Source organism: Pygocentrus nattereri, chromosome 20 (genome assembly GCF_015220715.1).
Source record: "Pygocentrus nattereri isolate fPygNat1 chromosome 20, fPygNat1.pri, whole genome shotgun sequence".
Classification (NCBI taxonomy): Eukaryota; Metazoa; Chordata; class Actinopteri; order Characiformes; family Serrasalmidae; genus Pygocentrus; species Pygocentrus nattereri.
In genome coordinates, this window is record NC_051230.1 from 15,621,289 (window position 1) to 15,642,241 (window position 20,953).

Genomic DNA, 20,953 nt, shown 5'->3' on the forward strand with positions numbered 1-20,953 from the left:
CTCTCCATTTCAGTCACAACAATAATACCACAGATAATACAGTTTATTGCAGCAGACAAAGCTCCTACCTGGGCTGCCAGGGAAAAATTGAACATGTTGAGTGTTGTCTGTGTTTACTCACAGAGAGACAGTTATGATTTCGGGCAGTTGGAATCCGGTGCTAGTTTGCATGGGTTTGCATAAGAAGCTGAGACGGTGTGATTGTGAGATTGATTGACTGTTTAGATAACAGTTGTGCGTGCTTGTTGCTTCACACTATAAATATGGGCGGCCATCTCATTCAATACATCACCTGTCGCTGCAAAATAACCGGTTCAACCATTTATATGCATGGCTGTGATGTTGAGCATCTGTAAGACAGCTGGAGAGATCACAGATAAAGACAGTGGAGCTAGTAGTGCCACATTTTAAATAAAACCTATCACAAATTATGAATTTGATCATTTTTACTCCACATTACATACACTGTGCTTTCCTAAATCCAACTACATTATAATATAACATGCAGTCATTCAGTGCTGTTGATATCCATAAAATGCTTAATAAAGCACATAATGACAAAATGTGATGTAATTGATCACAATAATTATAATTATCATCATATTGCCCACCCCTACTGTAAAAAAAAAAAAAGTTTGAACTTGCTGACTGAAGGGAAGCACTTACGAATGTTGGGCCCTGGAACACCATTATACTGTTAAACCCTACAACAGGCCAGTGTATTCCACTGTACTGTGTTAGACCTCAGTTGAAAAGTGCCTCATATGCACACAAAAGACAGCAGAATATATAAGTATTTAAGTAGCAGTATTAACTTGTATTTTCTTCTTATTAATAAAAATGATGTACTAACTGCAACTCAGGTATAGTAAAGTAAAGGAAGGGAATAGAGTTACATTTTATTAATTAACATTTAGTTAATCATTTAACTTTGGTAGATTGCTAATAGTACCTATACCGCTTAGTGGGTCACATGCCTGACTTTTTTTCTTATTTTACGTCAGTGATCACCAACCTGGAGATCTACTTGCCTGCAGAGATTCATTCCAATCCACAGCTAACATGCTGCCCCTCTATCTTATCACACAAATGCATCTGATCCAGCCAATCAAGAACTCCTGAAGGAGTTAATGAACTGGTACAGGTGTAGCAGATTGTGTTTGGAACTAGACTCTTAGGGAAGGTAGATCTCCAGGACCAGGACTGTGAACAGGAGAACTTTAGTTACTATGCTGATAGATTATGTACTAAGACTGCAATTCTTTACTGGAAAAGTGCTTTAATTATTGTGTGAGTCATGATTTGACAAAGTAAGAATACTATTGTTTTAAGCTTTTCTACTGATCTCATTCCTTCCTATTTTCAGTGAATAAACAATTCAAGCTGTACTGACCTCTTCTGGTTGTTAGTGTAACAGCACTTCTCCATGTAGAACTCCTAAATCATCCTACACATTCAATCAAGTTATATTGAGTTCTTTTGATTCAACGGCACTGTAAAATGTCATTTATAATGGGACTAGTACCAAACAACTTTTCTTTACATTCTTTGGGAATGTGTTTATTCACATATAAGTGTGTTCACTCACAAAAATACTGCTCAGCTACCATATGTGGCCAGTTAAGTCTGGGCATTTCTCTGCATGTAGACAGAGGGGTGCGAAAGTAGTTGAAAGCCATACTCAAGTAAAAGTTGTACCTGTTGTAAAATAATGAGTAAAAGTAAAAATACCTTTCTTTAGTAGGTGTACAAAAGTATCAGGCCAAAAATGACTTTACAAAAGTATCTGGCTTTTAATATTTGCTACTATTTCAAAACTTTCATTAGCCTACATTTATATGTCAGTATATTTGTCTTCTAATAAAAGCAGTATAAGCATACATAATACATAAAAGCATGTATTTAAATACATGAATCTATAATCTGAATATATTATATTGCACTCTTTTTGAAATCAAGGTTCAAATCACATTTTATTGCAATAAGCAGTTTATTGCTGTTGATACATGTTATTAAGGAAGCCGATTCACATTATTATCAAGCCATTATTCAAGTAGATTTTGTTTTATTCAGGCAAATGTTCAAGGGTGGTCTTCACTTTCCAGAGGGCAGGGTTCAGCATCAGGAATGGGTTTGCAGCGTTCAACTATGGCATTAATCTCTCCAATCTTCACACCATCATATGTTCCAGTGACGGTGGTCCAGTGAGTGTCTCCATTGCTGTATTTACGACTCAGACGGGCTGTGAATGGGATGTCGGCACTCATCCTTCTAGCATCCATCCTTACTGAGCAGTAATGATTTGGAGGAACCAGGACCTGTACAGACATGGAATGGCTGATGGTTTCTATCATCTTTGTCCCCTGAGAAAAACTGACGGTCTGTTCCTTGGTGAAGTCCACGTTGTCTGGGTTGATGATTGGGATTTTCCCTGTCATGATTGAGTTGGTTCCATTACGGGTTTCTCTACCAATATTCCAGACCTTCTCCACAGTGCTGGTCTTCTCCAAAAGGACTGTCTTTTCAACACTGGAGCACTCATAATTTGTAGCTCTGGCCATTTGGATGGTCTCTGGAGGGTGATGGAACAGCTCAATCTGGTCAACAGCATACTCAACATGGGAGATGTGCTGGCTGTAATGGTCCCTGTTAATGGTCAACACGTCATATTTCTTGTACCAATACTCCTTGCCCTCCCAAGGCAGGAAAAAGGCTTCATGCTTAGTAACAACCTTGCCTAATCCATATTTGTTCTTACCAACATAGATATCAAGTTTTGAGCACGTCTTCACTGAATATTTGGGCACAGATCCATAGGAGCCTTCTTTCCACTCCAGGAACTCAAAGTGGTCTTCATTGACTAAAACCTCAAACTCAGGAGCTGGATACTCAGCATTTGCATAAGGGTAGTTGCAGTATGGCCCTTTGCTTGCAGTGTAGAATCCAGCCTCACAGTTGAATTTGCAAATGTAATCAGTGCGGCCTGTATAACCATTGTAGATGCCTACAGCCCCATTTGGAAGTGACCCATTCCAGCTAACCCATTTCAGGCTGACATTTTCTTCAAACATGAATGGGGAGGGTTCCTCCTTAGAGGCTAATTCTGGTGGAGTGTCAGGAAATACTACTGGAGTCCAGGCTTCAAGAGGTGGGACAACATCCTCCAGGTCAGGATTTAGATGTACCTCTGAATGAAGAGACAAATTTAGGGGCCAAATTATTCAGACGATCCAAGTATTCAAAGTTTGTTATGATAAAGTGTATCATTTGGTCCATCTTTAGTCTGTTTACTAGTGATACGCCAGAAAGGTTTGTTTTCATGAAGTTTCCACAATTTCCACTTTCCATACATTGACAAACCTTTACTTAATTTCTTAGAGCTTTAACACAATTTCTACAAGTTCTGAGTTCAAGAAAAGTCTTGCTTCTATAGAGCTCTATACAAGCTCACTGGACAAAAAATGAGTTCCATGCATAATTTCTTTTTTGTACTTGCATACGCGTCTCCTTGCCTTAGTAACAGCTGCAGTATTGTCAGGTACAAATCTCTTAAGATATTTCCTGCCCATTTTGGCCCCACTTTGTGTGCCATGTCTGAGAAGAACACAACATTGGCATTCCCACATTTCAGGATGACAACTCTAGGGTGTTTATACGAGACTGGTTCAACAGACATGGTGGAAGATTAGGACTCTTTGACTGACCAGCAATATCACCAGTCCTTATTCCCAATTCTCAGTCTGTAACACCAGGATGAATTAACATAAACACATGCAAACTCTTTATTTGACAGAACCGATGCTGTCATTAAAGGGAAATTCCACAGGTTTTTCAAAGTTTCTGCACAATTCAGTCAAAATGTAAACAAAGCCATTCAGAGTGGTTCAATGTGTAATGCTTCATTTTAGAGGAACCTGCTGAGCCAGAATTGTTCACTGTGGTGGTGAAAGGAAGTAGTTTTAAGGTTTTTCTTTTGGCCTAAAGTATATTTTTAAAGCTCATTTATGGCATAAATGTACATGCAGGACACTGTAAGCTGAAAAACTTTTTTTTTTTTTTTTAAATAATGATCAGTACATACATATAAACCTCCTGGTTGCATGTGGGTTCACATGTTAATTTAGGTGGTTAATAAAATGGCTATATTTCCATTGTAAACATAACAATTCATGGTTCATCAACACTGTAAATAAATGCAAGTTGGTGAGATTCTCGAGAATTGAGCTATATTACATCAGACCGCTGTGGACTTTATATCTAAACGACTGAATTATGTAGAAATTGTTAAAAATCTGTCGAATTCCCCTTCACGGCAAGGGGACATATAATCAAGTATTAGAAAAGAAATGATTTGTCTGATACTGCACAGTTTAGTTTGGCTGCACTCTAACAAAATAATCCCCCAAATCATGTCCACTAGAATATATAAGCAACTACATTAAAAAAAAATAAAACAAGCTCTGTCATCCAATCATGGGTGCCAGATGCCTAGCATGAAAGCATATACATTTTAAACACACTCACTATTTCAGTCTCTTAATATTGCGTTGAAATGGCATTCATAGTACTTACTACAGTCATTCAGGTTTTCAAACATTTTGTTAATCTCTCACTTTTACCTCCATGATAGGAGCAATCAGTCACATTTTAATGCTACAAATAAGAATAAATGACTCAAGTACTAAAAGTGTTTAAAAGAATATGTTTGTAAAGTGGGCTCACTGTTTGCTGCACTGAGCTCTGGGGTGGGGACTGACAGCAGCGATGGTAAGCAGAACTGCAGCACCACCAACATTAAAGGAACTGCTGCCCTCATCTGGTGAGCAAATAAAATACCATGTGAATATCAGCAGAGAGTCAGCGAGTTATGCATTATTAAATTGCATTGTATAAATTGATTAGCATTTTTCTAAAACATTACTACACATCATTAATACAAAATCTCTAATATCATATACAAACCAGTCTTCTGTTAACAAAGAGTTAAAGAACACCTGCTAAGTGAAACGGCTGCTATGAATAACATCCTTATAAGCTTCTACTTTATACTTTTTTCATGCCATATCACATGATTTGAAGCAAAATGTAGTTATTAACAGTAATATTTAGTCACATGCATTTAAAAATATTACACCATTTGTAATAAAACATTGTTCAAACAACATAATCATTGATTTCCAGCTATAATATCACCGTCTTTTACCTTGTTGGACTCCTTTTCAAGTGCTGATGCAGCTAACAGTCATAGGGCTCTTAAGCTCTTGTAATTGCCCCCAATAAACCAGCACTGGTGACCTCATCATAGGAGAATACAGTATTCACACACCAGTACAACACCACTTAATAATCTGAATATGCTTTTGAATGATTAAACTTGAGCTTAATAAATATTTCATAATGTAGATATTATACCAAGATACTGCAAAGAGCACTTAGTAAGGTCTCATAGTCACCTGATCTAAATGATCCCAATATTCTCTGCAAATAATTACATTACTGTAAAATCCAACATTTTAACTTTGTCAAAAACCTGCCTGACCTGTAGTCACAGGGTACAGTAGATTATTGCAGTATGTCCTCTGTATTTTTCCAGCCTATTTTTTTTACAGTGTGTTGTCTCTAAATTGTTTAGAGGAAGTGACATGAGCACAGCCTTTGAACTCACTGAACACAGTATCTTCTTTCATTAAGATAATCACAATCTGCAGCCTCTTTCAATATATATTAGTACATATAATGAGTTTTATCACTGACTGTTGATTCTGCAAAAAGGCTGATGGATCTCTGATATATCCGTTGCTGGGCTGAGAGTCAGGGTCAATCCTCTATTGTTGAGTGTCCATGGCACGTTATCATCAGGATTTATGGCCCAAACCTGTTGACACACTGTTCTTCACTGATGGGTCAGCAATGATAATGTAGGCTATCTCTAATAATAATACAACAGCCATCTTATTATTGTTTTATTACATTTTTATCCTTAAATAAATCATTTTAAAGATATTTTATTGTCATTGTTCAAATAGAAAATACTGTGTTATGAATTTCAGTTCAGGCAGGTCATCTCTATACAGAAGGTGAAAGGAAAAAGTAGTTTCCATCCTACACCGTAATTAATAGGATTAATTCTCTTTTTTTCACTTTTTATCATCAAGACACACTTATTTCAACTCATTTCAAGATATTTATAAAAAATCACTTGCTGTTTTCATGTCTGTAAAATAATTCTTTCATATTGTAGCACCTTCCTCTGAATATTAATGGTAAACCCGTTTAAATTCATAAAAATTCTTACATATTCAATAAAGGTGAAAGGATGCCTTCATCAATTAATGTCAATTTTAATTAATTGAAAGTCCATTTAAATTTCTGTCAATTTCTGAGAAGACAGGATTGTCACAGCACAAGTTTTAGAAGATATTTAAGTTAAATGGAATAAAAAAAGAAAATGAAATAGAAATCAATATTTTATTTACTTGAACTCAAGACAGTAGAATCATTGGGCAAAGCAGTTGGTATGACATAAAAATCAACTTTCAATTTAGGCAGAATAATGTTTTAAGTTATGCTAACTCAGGTTTTCATTACACATTTCCTAACGTTGTTGAGGTAACCAGCTGCTTTTAAGTAAATTTAACCTATCTGGGCTTACACTGCAACTTTTTTGACTACCACACTTCCTCTAGCAGTGCTGCTTTAGTCCCGTCACATTTGGCACACTTCCGGTCCTGTGGTCCTCATTTACACATATTATGCCAAAATGTGTCAAATTTCTAATTTTAGTGTGATTAGTGTGAATGCTCATAATGGGCCACTGTTTAGTTAAAAGCATGAATGGAATCCAGCCAATTGTACATCCAGAATCAACACAGACAGGGAACACGTTAATGCAATGTTTAAACAGCTTTAAATGCAGCCCAGTGTGGTCAAGGCCGTTCTGCGAGCTCATCCTTGACTTCTTTTCCAAAATTCCTTGAGATACACTCATCAGTGCATGAGCTGCATTGTGTAATTTATATTGAGCCACTATAGATAACCACCGCTTATTGACAAAAACAGGATGATTGATAAGAATTGATAAGATTTGAAGGGTACAGTTCATGTATAGCCTATGCAACGCATGAGTCTGTCCCAAATACACACTCGTAACACTCTCACACTCTGCTGATGTAGGCTACAAAGCGAAATTGTCAATTCATAGGAAAACCTGTAGAAAGCTGTAGCGGTGAGAACAAACTGAGTGTGAAACTAGTTCATTAGGGGGTACACTCAACAACATTGACCAATGGACAATAGCCTGTTGTTAGCCTATGGATGCAATGTAATTTGGCATGTCTACCAAACATCACTTAAGCATGTGTGCTGTGTGTGTAAAAAAAACTTTTTTCAGAGGAAAAACAGTTCCATTATCATTTTGTTAACCTGAACTGTTTCAGAATATTACATTTTTCATTATGTGGCACCACAAATGTGGGTATCTTACCAAACTAATGCACTGGGCAGTTAGTGGCTCTTTTTATAGATTGCATCTCCACAGCCTACTACTTGGGTTATTTTATTAAAGAATCAATTTCATGGAAAACATTCTCAGTTTTTTGAAGTGAAGAGTTTGGTGTAGTATGTAAGCTCTACAAAACCTCCCAGACCATCCAGTCTGCAGAAAGAGCCTGATGTGAATTCATTCTTTTTATGATGTCAATTTTGAAAAAACATGGTATTTACATATATCAACCAATTTTGTTTACAGCAGTTCTGCTTCTTCACACTGAAGTTATAAGGAGTGTTACAGCCCAGACTACAAAGAGAAACTGAATGAGTCAGAATTTTTCACAATGGTAGTGACAGGAACCAGATGACTCTAAAAGCTCCCTCACCGAAAGCTATCACACAAAATGATTATGAGACCCCTGCCTAATGCCCCCAACATTGTTTTACAATAGTTTTATGTTAAGGCCTTGGCCTAAAATGTAGTTTTAAAAACCCATTCATTATGATGAAGTGTGGTGAGGCAAAATAGTCCCCTAAGAAAGTATAAAGAAAACATCTATATTTGCGTTGTAGACATTATGACCACTTGTTTCTTTCACCACCACTGTAAACAAGTCTGAGTCAGTACAACCATCTACAGGGCATCATCAAATCACTATGAATTACTTTGTTTACATCCTAACAACCAAGTTATGGAGAAAAAGAGGAATTCCACTTTAACTCCTTACATGGCTACAAATTTTGTTTACATTGAAGTCCCTGTAGTTACTGAATAATAAGCCTTAAAATGTAATAAGCCTGAGTTTTTAAGAGGTTAAACGTTCACTAACAAAAGCAACCTGCTTAACTTCTGTTTAACTCTAAAGGATAAACAGAAGTTTGAAATGATGAATGACTGACTGAATGTTTTGTCACACAAAAATCATACGTGGACTTCAGAGGTGACCAGAGCATAGCCTTTGAATGAACTGAGCAAGGTATCTTCTTCCATCAAGATAATCACGATCTCAAAGTCTCTTTCAAGTTTTAAAATATAAGCTATTGTTGGAATGTGAACCTCTTTATCAGTGACTGTTGATCAGGCAAAAAGGCTGATGAATATGTAATAGAGTCCGAAGGTCATCAGGAACAGTAGTGATGAATTGAGGAAATGTGTCTTTATTTCCCAAGTCTGATGACACACTGTTGTTTAGTGGTGATAATATGGGTCATATTTTATTTTTACTAATTGATTTTGCTAAGCAGAGAGAGAGAGAGAGAGACATGATTTTACTTAGATCCTTAATGTAAAAAAGACAGCTTTTCTCATAAAATGTATGAATTTTTATTCTATGAAATGATGTGCTGTGTATGATCATGTACAACTACAATAAAATTGCATTTTGTGAGTATGATGCATGTGGGAAACTGAGTATGCAGATTTCTAGTTTCCCTAGAAGTCTTTCTAGAGTTGTAGCAACTATTGGAAATGCAGAATTATTCATTCATTTAGCTGTTTAAAGGTTGATTAAAAACTCTCTGCGCAATGCAGTTATTGAGATGGAAACATGGTCATTCTATGGGGTTTAATATGAAATGGTTCATTACAGAGAAATTTACCGCCTCTTTACTGTGGTGAAGATAGGAATCAGGGGTCAAGATGTCTATAACACAGATATAAACATTTTATGCACATTTCAAAAAGAACAGTGTGCCTACATATGTCTTCTGATTTTTCTGGGTAATTTTGTTAATGGAAAAAAGTGGAAACCTCCCAGAATTTGTTTTCTTGGGGACTAAATTTCCTCGCAATGACCTGTGTGTATCCTTCAACCATTAATACATTGTAAAATACATTGTAGTCCAACAGCTGATCTCAAAATTGACAGCATATTAACCATTTTATGTAATAATTTTTTGTGAGAGTGTTTTGGGTAGACATCTGGTTCCTATCACCATTATTGTAAACAATTCTGTCTTGGTCAGTTTCTCTTGAACAAAGCATTTCACATAAAAACACAATTTTTAAAGTTGAAAAATTCCACTGAATTTGCCTTTAAAAACTAAAATGTTTAACATAAAAACATGATCGATAAACTCAGTAGTGTTGTGTTTTTATTCTTTATTCTTCTGTTGCAAGATAGCATATCACACTTCTCAATTGCATTGATTGAAGTCTGTAGTCAGTTTGGTCAAAAACACTTTGGAAGCTTTTTCACAAATGGCATTTTTCCACTTATATTGTCCTGATTTCAGAAATGTTTCACTATGCTTGTATGAGTCTATGCACAAGGCTTGGCGTCTGGAATCGGCTCACAGCGGTCCACCACTGCTCGGACCTCTCCGATCTGCACACCATCGTAGACCCCATTAACAGAGGTCCACTGGGTCTCTCCATTTGCATATGTCCGGCTGAGCCTGGCCTTGAAAGGGATGTCAGCGGTGATCTTGCGGCCCTCCATGCGTGCAGAGCAGGAGTGGTTGGGCGGCACCGTGAGCTGCACGGAGACCTCATGGCTGAGAGCTTCTACCATAGTGGTTCCTCGGTTAAACTGCAGGGTCTTCTCTCCAGTGAACTCCACTCCAGCAGTGCCAATAAGGGGTATCTTGGCGGTGATACCTGCCGTGATACCAAGCATAGTGGACCGGCCAATGTTCCAGGTGCTCTCCACCTCCGAGGTCTTGGAGATGGTCACTGTCTTGGTCACGGCCTGGCAGTCATTGTTGGTCACGCTGGAGATCCTCATGGTTTCTGGTGGGTAATGAAAAAGTTCTACTTCATTGATACCATACTCTACATGGGAGATATGCTGAGTATAGGCATCTCTGTTGATGGCCAGAACTTGGTACTTCTTGTACCAGTACTCATCACCCTCCCAAGGAAGGAAGAAGGCTTCAAACTGAGGTACAACCTTGCCAAGCCCATACTTGTTTTTGCCTACAAAGATGCCAACTCCTCCACAGGTTCTAACAGCGTGGTTGGGAACTGATCCATATGAGCCATCCTTCCACTCCATAAACTCAAAGTTGTCTAAGTTGACGAGGACATCGAACTCAGGGGCATGGTATTCTCTGTCACCATAAGGGTAGTTGCAGTATGGGCCTTTGCTAGGTGTATAGAAACCTGCTTCACAGTTGTACTTGCAGATGTAATCGGTACGCTTGGTGTATCCATTGTATATGCCTACAGCACCATTGGGAAGAGAGGCCTCCCATTTGGTCCAGTTAAGATTGATGTTGTCGTCAAACAGGTGCGAATAGCTCACCGGTTCCTGAAGATCTGTAGGTGTTAGGGGGCCAATGACTAGAGCATTATTGGAGAGATCTGGGACTTTACCCTCTAGAATTGGGTTCAGTAGAGGTACTGCAATAAAATAAGACACCAAATCACTGTAATGACATAGTGGAGAAAGATTTGATACTTCAATGTTTTATCTGTCACTTCATATTATAGACTGAAAAATTACAAAGACATAAAATTCTACAGAAATTAAAAGATACAAAATTGAGAAATTTTCAATAAAAGCATGCTGAACTCAAAACCTTTAAAATGCATTATTATAATTAGACATTTTCTATTTACCAATATACAGCCGTATGCAAAAGTTTGGGCACCCCAGTCAAATTATGTTTTGTTGATTAGCTGAGTAAAAATTAGTCTAGAGAAAATCAACAAAATGTTATTTGACTGGCAGTTTTGAAACTTGTGCATATGCCTACAAATGTGTTAATTCAACTTAATAAATACCTACCTTTCTCTGTATGTGTTGTTTTCTCCACTATCTTTTTCAGGTTGCTTATTGGTTTATCTGGTGTCTCAGCAGCAAGGGCACACCAAGCCCCCAGTTGGAGTACAGCAATGATAGCAAACAGCTTCATCTACAAAAGACATATTTTTTTATTTTTTATTTTTTATTTTTCCAAAATTAGCAGTCATTTGAAAATCATTCAATATTGCATATGTGGCATTTTTCACAGCATGGACACTTCTCTCAGTTGCTTCCAGTTGAAAAAGTTGTCTTGTATAAAATGCTTGACAGATTTTATTTTTGAATAAAAGAGTATATTCATAATTCACACATCCACAAATGTCTGTATAGAAGAGCGCACATACCTTTGAAGTCTGACCCCTCTGTGCAGATCACCCTGACTGTTCAGGCTTATATAGCACATTTATGATCTCTCAAGTCATAAACCCCAGTCCCTCTATCTCATTCTCAGGTCTCATTGTTTCTGTGGCAACTAAGCATAACACTGCACCGTAATATGATACATTTCCAATTATTCTGGTGAGAAATAGACTATTTGTGATAATATACAATTGATGCAATTGACTAACGTTATAGTGATAAGGCTCTGTAATATGTCTGTAATAATATGGTGACCTGTAACATTTGCCTTGCTTGGAAAGTTAACATATGTTCTCTCAAGTAGACAATGAATTGGACTGTTTACAATGTTTGTGATGGGTGGCATTGCCCAATCAACTTTCAGTAAAAATCACCTAATGGCCACAACCACGAGAATTAGCATGTACTTCCAAAAATGAAATAATAAATAAACTGTGCTATAGAAGAACAGCAGGATACCTAAGAAAAAACAAGTCAAGTCTACCAAGTCAGCCCTATATCTGTAGTAGTGTTGCTGAACATGTCTCTGATGTTTTAGATCATTAGCAGATCCTTGTTCCACCACACTCTCCTCATTGTAGCATATTAATTTTGATCTCATCTCTTAGAGCTTTTAGGCTTCTTAATGCTGATATGATGTTTTGACTTGTAGTAAACCCTCTGGGATCTGTTGCTGTTGTCTACTTATTATAGCAGTCTTTCACATGCCTGCAATGTTCTTGATTAACTTGTTCAACAGTGTTCCTTCATGTTTAACATATTCTTTGATTATTCTTTCTTGACTATTTTTATCCACTCACATCCACTTTTATACACTTAACTCATCAGTTTTTCAGGGATAGACACAGAACGAACTCCAAAATGTTCAGTGTGATTATATTCATCCTTTTGATTTGATGTATGGTTCCCAAAAAGCAATCAAAGTTGGATTTTTTACCATAGGAATGAATGGCAGAATGCTCAAAAAATGACTGTTACATTTTTATGTACATTATTATATGACACACATCTGCTTTGCATGGAGCAGCTGCCCATGATGCTTGATGCCAAGTGTCAGCTAGAATGGTATAAAGCACCCCAGCAGTGGGCTTCTCTTGAGCTCCTTCCAATAGCTTACCCAGTTGGAGTAGTTTTTGTAAGCCAGACCTAATCAACCAACGTCACCATCTGACCTCACTAATGCTTTCATGGCTGAATTTGAATCAGATCCTCACAGCAGTGCTCCAACAACTACACAAAGTTTACAAGCAAAATAAATCTTAGTGCCAATTTTTACTACCTTTTTTCGTGTTTACTCAACTTTTGTGAATAATTAGTTCTACTGACTGACCTTCTGTTGTCAGCACTGAAAGAAATATCTAGTTGACCTAACAAAAGAATGTTTGTTGTTCTAAGAAGTACAATTAGTCAAAACTCAAAACCCAGCTTTTACATTACATTACATTACATTTAGCAGACGCTTTTATCCAAAGCGACTTACATACTTCTTTTCTCATACTGTAGCATCAACATAGAATAAGTTATCTTTCAGTTTAATTTGACCCCAGGCTAATCATCTCTAAATAATTGATTGACATTTTTTTGCTATATACTTTATGATATTTATCTAATTTGATGGGGACAACTGGGCAAAGAAAACTTAACAAGATGATATGTTTTCAATGTCATGTACACGTTTTGTTTGCCTCAAGGTTCTTTGGGGTCTGTTTGACCCCAGGATATCATCCAACTAATTTTTATATAAGATAAAGACAACACAAGTAAACATAAATTGCAGCTTTTAAATGCTAATTTCATTCATTGAAGATTGTATTGCAAACCTATATCACCAATGTGAAAAAGTAATTACTCCCCTAAACCTAACAACCTGGTTGTGCCACTCTTGGCAGTAATGTTTGCAAGCTTGTGTTAACTTGTAGTGAGTCTTTTACACCACTTTGGAGGAATTTTGGTCCACTCTTCTCTGCAAAATTGTTTTAATTGTACATTGGAGAGTTTTTAAGCGTGGACTGTCCGTTTCAGGTCCTGCCATAGCATCTCAATGTGTGAATGTAGTTCAGGACTCTGACTCAGCCACTCCATAACACTAGGCTTTTACTTCAGCGTTGGAAGAACAAAATACTCTTGATTTCAGAAGAAACACTGGATGAGCAGGTGTCTACAAACCTTTGGACATAAAATGTATCTCTGAACATGATATTAGAAGGTTCTTCAGTGTTTTTTCCCCAGAGAAAGACATTTTAGTGACTCTAGCACAAAATGCATGGTTCTGCTGTATGTCCATTTAAAAATATTCATATTTGAATGGACTAAAAGTCAGAGGGGGTGGGGGTCCATGGTTTTTGCAGTATCTACTCTATGATGGAGATGCATGAGTGCTTTTTTGCTATGAGGACACTGGATTTGCTGCACTTCTGAATGGATAAATAAAATATGCTTGTACTCTTCTCCAGCCCTCTCCTTTCACTCAGATGAAATGCCCTAGTAAATTTTCCCTCATGTGGAATAATGGCAAAGGTGTGCTCAGTATCACCCTGTTACCTTTCTCCTTCACTTTGGAAAAAACTTCAGTGCTGCAGTTTTTAGGCTAATGCTCCAGCCGTGGGAGTACTCTGAATTTATGTTAGCATTTTTACATGAAATGTTCCAGAGGAAGTCCTTCAGATCACATTACAAATCACATGATGGTAGACCTGGGTGGTGATGGTATTTAAAGCAAGAGTGTGATGGGACAGTAGCTGTGAGCTCATATTTGCTCCAACCCAAGTGCGTTTGGACGTATTACATGATTTTATTATATTGGTGCTACTTGGAATCAAACAGTGATGGATTCTGGTATCAAGGCTGAAGGATAATGCAGAAAATGGCCTTCTCCCATAATGCTTGCACAAACCCAATTCCAAAAATGTTGAGACAGTAGGTGTAATGCAAATAAAAACAGAAAGCAGTGATTTATGAATATAAAAGATGGTTTTTCAAGGGTTCTTTAGTAAAGAAAGTGGTTCGATATAGAACGATGAACGCTCAAAGAACCCTTCGCATGATTAAAAGTTGCTTTGCATCATGAAGGGGTTCTTCAGATTCATGAAGAATGTGTTGTAGATGGTTTTACATAGAACCTTTTCGAAAAGGGTTCTATATAAAATGGTTTCATTTTATTTGCCATGTACTTGGCGAAACAAAAGTGATTCTGATTCTGATTCAATGCTGGTAACATAATATGCCACAAATCTCTTCTTGTGAAAAACCATCTCTGTAAGAACACATTGTGCAGATTTTCAATTTAATTCGCAAACACATTTGATCAGAGAATGTATTTGCTTATAGGTTTAACACATTTTTGTATCTTTTCTAAGTAAAAGGAAATGCGTCAAAATAATTGTGATAACTGACCATATGCTGGAGATGCAGCAAATACAGATTAGGTTGAAAATAATTCCTTTAATAAGAAGACGTAGCATTCATTAATTTTCCCCAGTGACGAGGCCTTCACATGCAGCACTTTAACTGTACCTCTAAATGCCCATGTGTCTCTCACAGTTTGAGCAATTATAGCTGGGTAACAGGATCATTCATGAGCTGAGTAGATCCTAATGGCACAGAGCTACTCTACTCGGAATTTCAAGTCTGACTTGTATAGCAATGAGTCCTTTAATGAGCCTGTTACAGAGACTGTTCTCAGATCAGCTGATTATGCATCCCAGGGTACTTTGCTCTAGGCACAGCATCAGAATATTGAGCCCAAAGGCAGTTTCTGGGACTGTCCTATTAATCACCAACACTGACATTCTTCATTATTAAGACATAATTTCTCTGCTTTCACATTCTATTCTTTCTCTGACAGTCATGAATATTTTACAGATGGAAAAGATAAAATTCACTTAGTAAAAGAGTCGACATGCACTTAATAATCCAATCGTAATCAGATTTCAGCAGTCATCTTTATTCAAGTGGTCATGTAAACAGCATACTCCAATATCTTGGCTCGGGTTAAGGTTGTTATCAGGTTTCTAGAAATCTAGAGATTTTAGCACAGTAATCAGACTTTTAGTACATGTGTACCCTTACTCTCATTTCTTTTGTTTTTCTCAGTCTCAGCGTCTAACACAGCACCTGTGAGAGGGAAATAAAACACTTACGGAATGATGCTGAAACCAACCACATAGTTTCCAGTAAAGTGATTCAAAGTTTCAAAAAAAAAATCACATCTTATTCTGTGGGTGCTTATCGACTGGTTACAAAGCAAAAATCCAATTACTGTCTGACTTTAAAGACCCAGAGTTTTCCTATTATCTGTTTATCTAAGTGCATGTAAACAAATTACTAACAAAATGTGATTTTCTGCAGTTATCAGATTAGCAAATGCATGAGTTCATATGATTAGGCCATGCCAATGATATAAACACCCTCTATAAACACAGGCTACACATACAGCAAATAACACAGTTTATGCAGTACTAAATCCCACAGAAGAACAAGGTTGTTAATATGCACATTATGGCAGTGGTAACTGGATGAAAAAACACTATTTATAAAACTAACTTAAAAGCATACAAGACTGTTGTGCAGTATCCAGAAAAACTAAAACATTTCATGGAAGGAATGGAATACCTGGTGCTTTATGTTCCTACAAACCTGTTATTAGACTTCTGGCTATTGTTATTTTTGATCAATATTCATTTACACATCAGCATCCTTTCCTGCAAAAGTTAGCATGGTTAACAATGAAGTTTACACACTGCTTAATTTCTAATCAATAATACAGATAGCAAAACATTTTTAAACTGGAACTGGAATCGAAAATCAAAATGTAACTCATGTTCCCCTTAAATCATGGTGGATCGGCTCATTTATATAAACGCAAATAAGTTCAATAAAACATCAGGTCTAAAAGCAAGAATGAACCCTGAAGCCAGTCAGTACAGCATGAGTTCATTCCACTCGGTCACTTTCCTCTCTCCCTAGAACTCTGTTCAGACGGAGGAGTGATGAGGCTGCCTTGTACTTCATCAAATATAAATGGCTTTTTGTCTTCCAACACATTTGCATAGAGCAGCTGCAAGAAAACCTGCCTGCCCACATTTGTGCACATATGACATGTTGAAAAGGAGCAGATTTTATCTTCTTGGGAGCAAAAGTGAATAAAATAAGTGGATTCAGTTCACAGAAAGTTGTGCCTAGAACATTTCATGATATGATTAATATCTAATATGCTGCTTCCCACCCAATAACAGGCGGGGATAGGCTCCAGCACCCCCTGTGACCCTGAGGGAGAAGCGGCTTAGTGTGTGTGCCTGTCTGTCTGTCTGTCTGTCTGTCTGTCTGTCTTTCTATCTATCTATCTATCTATCTATCTATCTATCTATCTATCTATCTATCTATCTATCTATCCATATATATATATATATATATATATATATATATATATATATATATATATATAATCTTAAACTAACATCTGCTTAATTCTATGGGATAAAGAAGGGTTTGATAATGGTTTTGTATAAATGAATTCTGACTGGCACATAAAACCATACAAATGGACCTTGAAGTGGTTGTGGTAAAACACAAATGTGCAGAGCAGTGGGCCTCCAGGACCAGGGTTGAGAAACTGTGCTTTAGGGAGTAAAAAGTGGTTCCTCTATGGTGCATTTGACAATGCTTTTCATAAGCATTCTGTTAAAAAACAAACTGAAATGACACTGAGATTATTATGCATCATTAAAAGCTACAGATGTACGTCAGATGACAGCAAGAGTCAGTGAAACCCACTGGCATCATCATGAATGAGCAGACTGATTTATTCCACATGACAAAGGCATATGATGAACCCTTTAATTTAGCAAACATGTGGTGTGACATAACATTCATGAACAGGGAAATGACGTCATGTGGCAAACTGATAACCACTTACCAAACCACAAAATAATTGTTCCCACTGAATTTGTTTTATTACAGAAAAATGACATGTATATATTACATAGTAAGACAATTTCGTCTTTCAGTTTACTCACTTTTGGAAATAATCATATTGATTAAATATATTGCATTTGTGTGGAAATGATGTATATGTTTGAGACCACAAAAAGGCATCATGTAGTTAGATCTTCACCAGGCAGGCTCAGTGGATCTCTGCATGCTTTTGGAGTATCATCCTTGGGTGCACAATTTAGGATGACTGTGAATTTTTCAGAGCAGCCATGCCTGCAGTTTGCCTCTGGCTCTTTCATCATAGTTTAATTAGACATTCTTGTAACAGATGCCACACAGCTCTGTTTCTCTGACTCAGCTGACACTGAGTGGAAACAAACCCTTGTGTTATTTCAGCTTTTTTTTTTGTTTTTGCGAGTGATACAGGAACTCAGAAACAAAGCTGTCACTTTGCATTTCGGAGGTTTCTTGCAACACTGGCGTGATTTAAAACAAGGCAATGTTTTGGTTTGTTTAGTTGCGAGAAGGAGAGTAGCTCACTTGTCCAACAGGAGTTGGAAGGCTGGAAGGCAGGGGTATTTCGATATTGTGCATGGACCTGGGGTATTCCACAAAACAGGATTTCTCAATTAGCCAGGTAACTTAAGCCTAAAGATGAGGACTGTCTAATGGAAATATCCCTCAGCTCTTTTCCTATTAGACAGGCTTGAGTTTGGGCTTAGTTATCTAACTAAACTGAGAACTCCTGCTTTGTGGAATACCCCCCAGGACTAGAAAGAGATACTTTGTCATAATTTTGGTGGTGAAAGAAACACAGCAAAAACTTGCAGGGAGAACTTTAGACATACAAAAATAAGACCTTTGCTCTAGATTCTACAAAATTCACCAAACATTAATAACAGACATGCACCGGTATGTGTTAGGGGAAGTATGGCCTAGAACTGGTGGTAATTATGAGCTCAAAGCAAATGTATAGGATTACATTTTCAATCTAGTTGAAGTGGCTATAATACCAGATCAACAAATCCTCAAGACTATCATGAAATCTTTATGATAGGACTGCAAAAATAAATATTTTGATATTTGATTATTTATGTGAATTGACTAATAACCAAATAATCATCTTAAATGTGGCCTGTAAATATGCAGAATTGTATTAATAAAATGTTGGCAATTGAGGTGCTGTTCACCAAGAGCTAAATTACCACCGCAGAAAGTAACATTGGCACTTTGTTTAAACTTGGCTATAATTGTGAGATACAGTAAGTAACAAGCAATAAAAATCAGCAATATAATATATTTTGATGGATAGAAATAACATAAGATGTTAAAGAATTGAAATGTGGAAGAAATAAAAATAAAAGGTTTAAGAAGGAAAAGATGAAATACTCAGTTCCAGTAAACTTCTAGTACTGTACTCTTTCTGTTCTTTTACAACCAAGTGTTATAGCTCCTTGATGCACGTGGTGATCAAATGTACAGTTATCAAATACATGCAGGCTACAAAGGTCTTCCAGTTTCTGTCTTTTTAGAAAGTTTGTGCTGCCATCCATGATATTTAAACTAGATATGTTTGGTGTTCAAAATTTGTTGTTAGTTGTTGACTACATGATACTGTATAAAGTTTACTCATATTTTGGAGAGATTTTTCCAATAGTCTCCCCAATGCTATAGCTTTGCACTGGAGCTACGAGGCTAATGTAGCTAACAAGAAGCTTAATCTTCACCCAGTTAGAACTGCACAAACTGCATTCATAAATCATCAAACGATCAAACTATGTTAAGTTATCCTCAGTTCGCCTCGCATGTGCAGTGTCTGACCCTGTAAGACACATTTTAATAAAAATTAACAAACATACATGGCTAAAGACAGCAGTAGCAGCCATCGTGAAGTCTGAGTTTTGTCCATACATTTGTTCTTTTCTATTGAAAAAGACATAATAACACATGATAACAGTGATGATGTCAAACAGCATCAGAAAACACATTAGCAGATATTACTTGACAAACGGGTGATGCATGTGTGCTGTTCGAGGGATGCTCAATGATGTGTATGTGCTTCCATTACTTGTTAGCTAACATTAAAGTTGTAATGCAATCCCACAATAAAGTAAGGAAGTAAGCAAGTAAAGTACATAAAGAGTAGATTAGAGCTCCAGTACAGCTCAGCCAGGGTTTCTACAACAGCAAGGCTGTTTATGTCCACCTGTCTCTCCTAAACTTCTTCATTCCTTCATTTTGGCCCTGAAATTCACCTCAGCTCCAGCATGCTGCTGAGCCTGAGAGGCTCCTCTGGGGATTCTGAAAACACTTGTGGACGGAGGATGCAAGAGAGGAAAAATAACCACTCCATACCCTGCATCTCCTCGCATCAATATTTCAGGGCCGCGTCCGCACAATACATTGGAATCTCAGCCTCCTTTAATATTTGAAAGTTTAATAATTCATGTAATAAAATCTGTTTTTTCTCCTCCCTCCTGTGCGATCTCCTCTTAGTGGTACTCAAAGTGCTACTAGTAGCAGAACAGTGAGGTGGTGGCAAGTTAAAAGAGAAAGAAGAGACTTTTAAGTGAAAGAGGCTGTGTGGTATGTAGTGTAGTGCTGTGTGTGTGTGAGGTAAGAGTATGAGATATGCTATCTATAGCCTACAGTCACTTTTCTCTCATTGGTTTTAAATGTGAACACAAGGGATTAAAAGAATTACACCCCCTTAATTTATGTGTTGTTATTATTATTATTATTTAAAGTTATTTGTTTGAGGATATATCTTTTGAAGAGATTAGATACAAGATAATCCATTTGCATACGGAAGGGAAAAATCAAAGGAAAAGAAAGTGAAAAAAGCAGGAATTTCCAAAAGTGCAGTTAAAAGATATTGAAAAAAAATCAAGAGAAAATGGGATTCCTAACTGTGGAGCAAGACCTGTTGGACCACCAAAACTGTCCCAATCAGATAAACAGCACTTAACGATTTCATCTCTGAGACAGAGGAGAAAATCAAGCTTCACTCTTGCTTCAGCTCTGAAACAATCCACAGGTGTCTCTGTCCATAATTCCGCTGTGAGATGACAACCAAATACGTAGGTCTGAAAGGATGTGTAGCTGTCAAGAAGCCATTAACGAAGAAAAAGAAGAAAGGAAAAAACTGACAGAGAAAATTTAACAACTTGTACTTAATGGGCATTTTGAGAGGAAATTAAGTAAATGAAGGTTTTGACTTTTAGGGTCAATAAGTTTTCAATCATCAAGCATCACCAATTACAATTTCTGCTGTAGCATTTCTGAAAGAAAATGGCAACTGAAAAGATAAAAAGTGAAAAATAGCATTGGTAACAAAACATTAAATCTCTGTGTGGGGATCTCACTTCAAAAAAGAAGGCCTCTGTAAAATGCACCCGCTATTAACAATCAGTATGCGTAAGAAT

The 20,953-nt window shown here is 37.0% G+C and overlaps 2 protein-coding genes across 2 annotated transcripts; both read right to left on the reverse strand.

The window, feature by feature from the left end:
- Window positions 1-1,971: 1,971 nt before the first annotated feature.
- LOC108412640 (natterin-3-like) lies at window positions 1,972-5,264 on the reverse strand. The gene is made up of 3 exons (XM_017684749.2): window positions 5,204-5,264; window positions 4,723-4,816; window positions 1,972-3,187 (listed from the first exon to the last, which is right to left on the reverse strand). The coding sequence occupies exons 2-3, from the start codon at window positions 4,814-4,816 to the stop codon at window positions 2,082-2,084; spliced, it is 1,200 nt and encodes a 399-aa protein (XP_017540238.2). The 5' UTR covers window positions 5,204-5,264; the 3' UTR covers window positions 1,972-2,081.
- Window positions 5,265-9,572: 4,308 nt separating this feature from the next.
- Window positions 9,573-11,593, reverse strand: LOC108412639 (natterin-3-like). Its single transcript, XM_037531955.1, has 3 exons — window positions 11,582-11,593; window positions 11,220-11,346; window positions 9,573-10,831 (listed from the first exon to the last, which is right to left on the reverse strand). Exons 2-3 carry the CDS (start codon window positions 11,344-11,346, stop codon window positions 9,750-9,752), a joined length of 1,209 nt encoding a protein of 402 aa, XP_037387852.1. The 5' UTR covers window positions 11,582-11,593; the 3' UTR covers window positions 9,573-9,749.
- Window positions 11,594-20,953: the final 9,360 nt, after the last annotated feature.

What these genes read in the sequence shown, in the direction of transcription:
- LOC108412640 (XM_017684749.2), bottom strand. Translation starts at nt 4,816, where the DNA reads ATGAGGGCAGCAGTTCCTTTAATGTTGGTGGTGCTGCAGTTCTGCTTA. An exon ending in AGAGCTCAGTGCAGCAAACA is followed by an intron (nt 3,188 to 4,722) that starts GTGAGCCCACTT and finishes CTCTTCATTCAG; the next exon opens with AGGTACATCTAAATCCTGAC.
- LOC108412639 (XM_037531955.1), bottom strand. Translation starts at nt 11,346, where the DNA reads ATGAAGCTGTTTGCTATCATTGCTGTACTCCAACTGGGGGCTTGGTGT. An exon ending in AACAACACATACAGAGAAAG is followed by an intron (nt 10,832 to 11,219) that starts GTAGGTATTTAT and finishes ATTTTATTGCAG; the next exon opens with TACCTCTACTGAACCCAATT.